Source organism: Perognathus longimembris, chromosome 6 (genome assembly GCF_023159225.1).
Source record: "Perognathus longimembris pacificus isolate PPM17 chromosome 6, ASM2315922v1, whole genome shotgun sequence".
Taxonomy (NCBI): domain Eukaryota; kingdom Metazoa; phylum Chordata; class Mammalia; order Rodentia; family Heteromyidae; genus Perognathus; species Perognathus longimembris.
Genome location: NC_063166.1, coordinates 66,531,249 through 66,538,382, shown reverse-complemented (window position 1 = coordinate 66,538,382; position 7,134 = coordinate 66,531,249). Strand labels below are relative to the sequence as shown.

Genomic DNA, 7,134 nt, shown 5'->3' with positions numbered 1-7,134 from the left:
AGCCACAGCACCACTTCCGGCTTTTTTTCTATATATGTGGTGCTGAGGAATCGAACCCAGGACTCCGTGTATATAAGATGAGCACTTTTACCACTAGGCCATATTCCCAGCCCCTGAACTCCATTTTCTTATAGCCACTGGCTGTTTGTTTGTATGTCTTCTTTGCAAAGTAGCTATTTAACTCCAATACATATCAAGAGTGAAATAACCTGGGCCTGAAGATTTCTTTTTCTTTTTTTCTTTTTAGGTATTATAAACTACTGGCTTACCTTCTTGAATTAAGTAGGGACAGGGTTATTCAGGTTATCAATTTTTTTATCAGAATATTGGGAGGTTTTTCAAGGATTTGATTTATCTAATCTATTTAATAACTGTTATGGGTATAATTTATTGTATTCAATTATTGTCCTTTTAATGTTAATGGGGTTGGTAGCAATTTAAACTGTCTTTCATTAAAAGTGGAAATTTGAGTCTTATTACTGCTTAGTATGACTAGAGACTTATTAATTTTGTCTTTGAATTGACTTTTAGTTTTATTGGTTTTTTAAAAATAGTTTTTCCATTCTCAATGTCATGATGTCTGCTCTAACTTTGACTCTTTCATTTCCTCTGTTTCTTTTAGGTTTCATATCTTATTTTCCTCCAGTTTCCCAGGGCAGAATGTTAGATTATTGATTTCCGAAGTATTGTCTTTCTTCCAGTTTTCCTCTCTTATTTATAACCTCTGATAGGAGCATGGAATGGGGGAAAAGAAGCACTTCAATAAAACCTGATTTCCTATTTTCACTTCTCAACCCAAACCCTATGTATTTAATAATCTATGGAATCTTATGAGCCCAAGAGAAAAAAAAGTGTCCTCCTTGTTTCACAGAATTTATATTGGGTTTAAACAGTACTCCACTGGATGTCAAAAGCTGTTGGTGCAGCACAAGTGGTAACTTTACACATCGTTGTACCATCATTGGGTGTGTGCAAGATACAGCCAGTGAATGAGGAGAAATGGCTGCCCCTATCTAGGATACAGGAAGCCTTTTGTGGAGGGTTTCTTTGTATTAGACCCTATGGTTTTCCTGAACTATATCTCACCTCTTAAAGCGTCAGAGGTCCCTTTAATGGTCTCTAGAACTGTAAATGCACATCCACTGATCCGCTGATGCAGAACAGCGCTCTGGTGATCCGAGTAGCATGACCAGCCCCCCCCCCCCCCAATCTGGTTCTGGCTCATCACCCAGAAGAAGCTAGTACAGCTGACCAAGTTGCATCCTAGCTATATAAAGTGTTCTGGGTTCCTCCAGGACAACTGATTCCCTCTCTCCGGAAGCCATGACTGTTCCAATGCTGGCCTTCATTATCTGTGGGCTGTTAACTCAGATAGCCAAAGGTAAATGGAACCCTATAAAGCGTGGATATTAAAATTAGGCCCAGTCCTGACTTCTCCCTCCCCCACTTGGTGTCTTGAGGGAAAAAGAGCCACACTTGGGTATTTCCTGTTATTTTGGCAGCCCTCTACCCCTCCTTTACAGGATTCTTTTGTTAGAGGCATCCAGTGAACTGTGGCATTCTCTGAGACATTTCTTAGCAAGGCACCAATCTCCTTAATGCTCTGGGCTCCTTCATCTGTCTCCCTAGACAGCCACCAGTGTTAGCTTGGCCTCTCAGCACTTCTACTGTTAGGGCGTTCTTGTGTTCTAAGCCATCAAAAAGCTTTCCACCATCTTAAATTTTCCTTTATCTTCCAAGTTCCTTTGGAGGGACACCCTCCTTTTCACCTTCTTCCATGTGATCTATTCTGTAGAGCTGTTTGGTGGAGGAGTCTATGAGGCTGGGGAAGGTAGCAGGTAGCAAAGAGCGTGCTAGTGAGGAAAACTGATTGGATAGAGTACTAACAAGTGGAGATAGACCAATGAACTCTCTTCCCCATATAACTGGTATAAGCCAATGAAAATTGTACTTTCAACAACTATGAATAAAATTAATGATACGTAAATTATTTATTTAGGTTATTTTTGAGTAAAAAAGTATATTTCTGTTTTAAGTATGAGGATAGTTAATACAAGCTTTCATAAATGTAAATTGTTTAGCATAAACTTCTTGGAAATTGATTTCTCCTGTCTGCCTAATATATTATCAATTTTTAAATACTTGCAAAAACTACAAAAGATTTTATTGGAGTATTTAGTTTTCATTTGTATCTTTGGGTAATGAATAAGTCAAACTTCAAATACAATTTATCGCATGTTTGAATTTTTCTATACATCATTTATGCTTATTTTTTCTCTTTTATTTTGGAAGATTGGTTTCAATTCCTCTTAATTCAGTCTCTTAAGCCCTTATAGGTCATGTTTTAAAATTTAACTGTTTAATCCTACTGAGCCTTATTTTATGTTTTTAGGTAATAGAGTATTGCTCTGACAGTTTACAGAGTGACCTTTTATTGTGCAAGCTGTCCATTGGTGCATTGCTACCAATTAATATGTTTAAATTGATTCTAGATGATTCCATACCTGCTAATGTTTTGTCTATATTGTTTGAATATATATAATTGTTGTCCTTCTTAGTTTCTAGTATGTGAATTTTGAGACATTGGTAATAAAGATCACATGTGCAAATAATAAAATAGCTCTAGACTGAGGAGTTTTGGGGGGAAAATGACTTATGTTGCTTAAAAAAAAAACCCAAAACAAGTTGTAGATGATTTCCAATTGCAATTATTTTATTGCTTAAGAAAGACTCTTGGAATTCTCTGTGACATTTCCATTTTATTTTTTTTCTTCTCCTTTTTTTTTTTCCTGCCAGTCCTAGGCCTTGGACTCGGGGCCTGAGCACTGTCCCTGGCTTCTTTTTGCTCAAGGCTAGCAATCTACCACTTGAGCCACAGCGCCACTTCTGGCCTTTTCTATGTATGGGGTGCCGAGGAATCGAACCCAGGGCTTCATGCTTACAAGGCAAGCATTTTACCACTAGGCCATATTCCCAGCCCTGACATTTCCATTTCTTTCTTTCTTTCTTTCTTTCTTTCTTTCTTTCTTTCTTTCTTTCTTTCTTTCTTTCTTTCTTTCTCTCTTTCTTTCTTTGTTTCTTTCTTTCTTTCTTTCTTTTTTTTTTGCCAGTCCTGGGCCTTAAACTCAGGGCCTGAGCACTGTCCCTGGCTTCTTTTTGCTCAAGGCTAGCACTCGGCCACTTAAGCCACAATACCACTTCTGGCTGTTTTCTATATACGTGGTGCCGAGGAATCGAACCCAGGGCTTCATGTATATGAGACAAGCACTCTTGCCACTAGGCCATATTCCCAGACCCACATTTCCATTTCTATGTCACCCATATCTACAAAACCATCTATTTCAGCTACCTGAACATTAGCATCTGAATGTAACCAATCTCACCAACTCCCCTGCTGCACTCAGAGCTGGCTCTTTTCTCTTTCTCCAAATATTCTTCTGGCTTTATTTCTGTTGTCTCAAGTGACATCTATAAACAATGAATCCAAAATTGGCATCTCTTTCTCTGCCACCCTACGGGTATTTTCAATAGCTTTCTTGCTGTGCTAGGACTACCATATTGTATTCACCAAAGAAAATCCTTAGCCCATCCTTTTCTTTGCCCCAATCACCCTCATTCCTCAGTTTTTACTCTTCAGGGAATAGTGCAAATCTCTAGTCACAGCACCCAATTCAGAAAGCCAGCAATTCACTTTGATTTCTTCAAACTCCTCTTACATATCATCCAAGCAGTTGATGTCTTAAATCTATACTCTGTGTGTGTGTGTGTGTGGGCGCGTGTGTGTGCACACGTGCTAGTACTGGGGCTTGAGCTCAGGGTCTGGATACTATCCCTCAGCTTTCTTACTCCAGGCTGGTATTTTACCACTCGAGTCACAGCTCTACTTCTGGATTCCTGCTGGTTAATTGGACACTAAGAGTTTCACAGAATTCCCTGCCCAGACTGGCTTTGAACTGGGATCCTCAGATCTCAGTCTTCTGAGTAGCTAGAATTTTAGGCATGAATCACCAGTGCCCAGCCCTATTCTATTTTTTTTAACTTAGTATAAACTAAAGAGACTAGGAAATCCGGCTCTGCCACTTCAAGATCTTTTTATCTTGCACTCCTTTGTTCTTCTTGTTTATTATTATCTTTAAGTAGATATACCAAAGGATTTCAATTCAACATGCCAATTTATGAGTAGAATGCATCTTGATCAATGTCACCTCTTCCATCCTTCTCCCCCTTTGTGCTCCTTTAGTCTTTGAATGTGCTCATTCATTAGCAGCCTCAAATCTCTTAAGCACAGCCACCATCATCCTCAACACAGATTGAGAATCGTTGTTTCTTTCCTGAAGTAATCTTTGCCTCGTCTAGACCTCGCTGCTTCATTTACTTCTTCTTAGGAGTCGAGGTTTAAATATCAGCTCTGAGTAAGTATATTGGTGCTTTCTGTTTCTCCTCTTTCTTCTTTTTCCATACCACTATATTTTTACCATAGCCTCAGTCAGTTGTGTAAGGAGGTTTAATTTTTGACATGTCCATTTGTGCGTGTCACCTCCTTTATGAACCCAACCCCCCCCTCCACTCTCCTTTACTCCCCTACCCCTCTTTGTAAACCAATCTCAAAAAAAAGTCTTTGTTTCAATTTTAGACATGAACATAAAGTATTTTGGCCACCTTCACCCTCCTTTACCTCTGGTCTTCTGCTCCCCTGCCACTGGTACCCACGCCTCAGAGAGGGTGTGGTTTCCCCTTTTTGCCATTCATTTTGTTGTTGGTAATGGGGCTTGAACTCTGGGCCTAGGATATCCCTGAGCTTCTCAGAATATCCCTGAGAAGCTCAGGGATATCCTCAGGGCTAGCTCTCTACCACTTGAATCACAGTGGCCACTCCTGGTTTTCTGGTGGTTAATTGGAGATAAGAGTCTCACAGCCTTTCCTGCCCAGGATGGCTTTGAACTGTGATTTTCAGATCTCAGCCTCCTGAGCAGCTAGGATCATAGGTGTGACACCTGGTGTTCCTCCACCCTTTCTAATTTCCTTGAAGATTCAGACAAATTTTATATTATATATATATATGATCTTGTATGTGGGGCACACCCGCCCGGACACCTTACATCATTAAGAGGCAGTTCTAGCTGGCCCCACCTCTTTTCCCAGCCTCAGACTGTGTGTGAGCCAAGATGGCTGCTGGTGGTGAGCCCAGAGGCGGTCTTGTGGGCCGTGACATAGAAGTAGGCCGCCCCTTAGGGAGGTCCCTCAGAGCTCCACTCTGACGGACAGCTCAGGCGTCCATTCACAGCCCCTACATTGGTGCACATACCCCTCCCCTTTCCGCTGCCCTCCAACCCTTTTAAAAGAACAGCTCATTGCCGCCATTCAACGAGTCTTAGCTCTGACGGGCTCCCAGGCTGCCTGTGTGTCCTTTGGGGAGAGGGGGGCTGGGTGGCAGTCTGTCAGCCCTCTTTTCCTCTTCCTGGCCCGCCCGGGTGGGGTGTGTTTTCTCGTCTCTCCTGCAGGACAGGAGAGCCTGGGAGGCTAACCCCCCACACATGTATGTGTTTATGTAAATGTTTATCTTTTGGATCTAGCTTCATATCTGAGGGGAAAAAATGTGACTTTTGTCCTCCCAAGCCTGGCTTACTTAACATGATGATCTTCCATTCCATCAAGTTTCCTGCAAATAATATAACTTAGTTCTTCTTTATGGCTGAATAGTACTCCATTGTGTGTATGTACCACATTTTCTAGATCCATTCATCAGTTATAAGGTATCTGAGACTGTTTCCATAGCTTAGCTATTGAGAATCATGCTGAAATGAATGTAGGCCCATGCCACAATTCTTAATGTGTTTTCTTGTTTGTCGTTTTTTTTTTTTTTTTCTGGTCCTAGAACTTAAACTTGGGGCCTGGGCACTGTCCCTGAGCTTTTTTGTGCTCAAGGCTAGCACTCTACCACTTGAACCACAGCACCACATCTGGTTTTTGAGTGGTTCATTGGAGATAAGAATCTTATGAGCTTTCTTGCCCAGGTTAGTTTCAAATTTGAAACTCGGATCAGATCGCAACTTCCTGAGTGCCTAGCATTACAGGCGTGAACCACCGGTGCCTGGCCCTTGTTCATCTTTCTAGAGGCAAGCTTTCTTGCCACTAGGCCATACCCCCAGCCCCTTGTTCATCTTTCTCAATGACTTTATTTTGGTATTTGTTATTATATCAGCATAGATGATAGAGTAGTAATTGTGTTTTTTGTTACAGTATTGGGACTTGAACTCAAGGCCTGAGCATTGTCCCTTAGCTTTTGTGCTCCAGGCTGATGCTTTACCACTTGGGCCACAGCTTCACTTTTGGCTTTTTGGTGGTTAATTGAAAATACAAGTCTCACAGATTATCCTGCTTAGGCTGGCTTTGAACCTTGATCCTCAGCTTTTTGAATAGATAGGATTACAGATGTGAGCTACCAACATTCATTCCATCTTTTTGATGCTGATGCTAGAGTTTGACATTTGACCTACTTCTCCTTTCCTGCAGCCAGCTGGGGGGAACTAAAGTGCTGGAAAAATGACTTGGGGCGCTGCCGAAGACGATGCCTAGATAATGAAAGATACATACGTCTTTGTAAGAACAAGGTGTCATGCTGTATTCCCTGGCGGTTATCATATGAATTCACTCCAAGACCACCACCCCCCTTCATCCAGCCAGAGGTCGTCACCATTGATTTCAGTGAATGGACCCCTTTTCCTGTTTCACCGAATCTACGGGATACATTCACCTTTAATGAAAATGAGCCTGGTGTAACTTTCTCTGTGACTAAGGAGCAACATATTCCTACGACTGTAGAACACACTCCTCCAGCATATGTTTTTGGAACTGTTTAATCCTTCCTTCTGGGTATAGTACAGCTACAAAGACTCAAGTATTCGAGCAGCTACTTCTACCAAGGCAATTTCACTGGGGAAATTCCATCAGAGATGAGAGGACTACGGAGGTGGACTTAAGAGCTACAGCCTAGAGACCGGCTTAGAGAGCTGCCTTAAGTCAGGAACATGGAGATAGGAGAGTTCTTTTTATTGGGCTTAAATTCTTCAGCTATATTCTTCTGAGTTATTAAAACGCATGGGCTAATTTTGGTCTCAGGTGTGTGTCTGTGTT

At 41.4% G+C, this 7,134-nt stretch overlaps 1 protein-coding gene across 1 annotated transcript; it reads left to right on the top strand.

Annotated features, from left to right (window-relative positions):
• Positions 1-1,323: 1,323 nt before the first annotated feature.
• Defb125 (defensin beta 125) lies at positions 1,324-6,860 on the top strand. Its single transcript, XM_048349385.1, has 2 exons — positions 1,324-1,381; positions 6,514-6,860. Exons 1-2 carry the CDS (start codon positions 1,324-1,326, stop codon positions 6,858-6,860), a joined length of 405 nt encoding a protein of 134 aa, XP_048205342.1.
• The last annotated feature ends 274 nt before the right edge of the window (positions 6,861-7,134 follow it).

Coding starts and splice junctions, on each gene's coding strand:
- Defb125 (XM_048349385.1), top strand. CDS start 1,324: ATGACTGTTCCAATGCTGGCCTTCATTATCTGTGGGCTGTTAACTCAG. Junction 1,382..6,513: donor GTTAACTCAGATAGCCAAAG/GTAAATGGAACC, acceptor CCTTTCCTGCAG/CCAGCTGGGGGGAACTAAAG.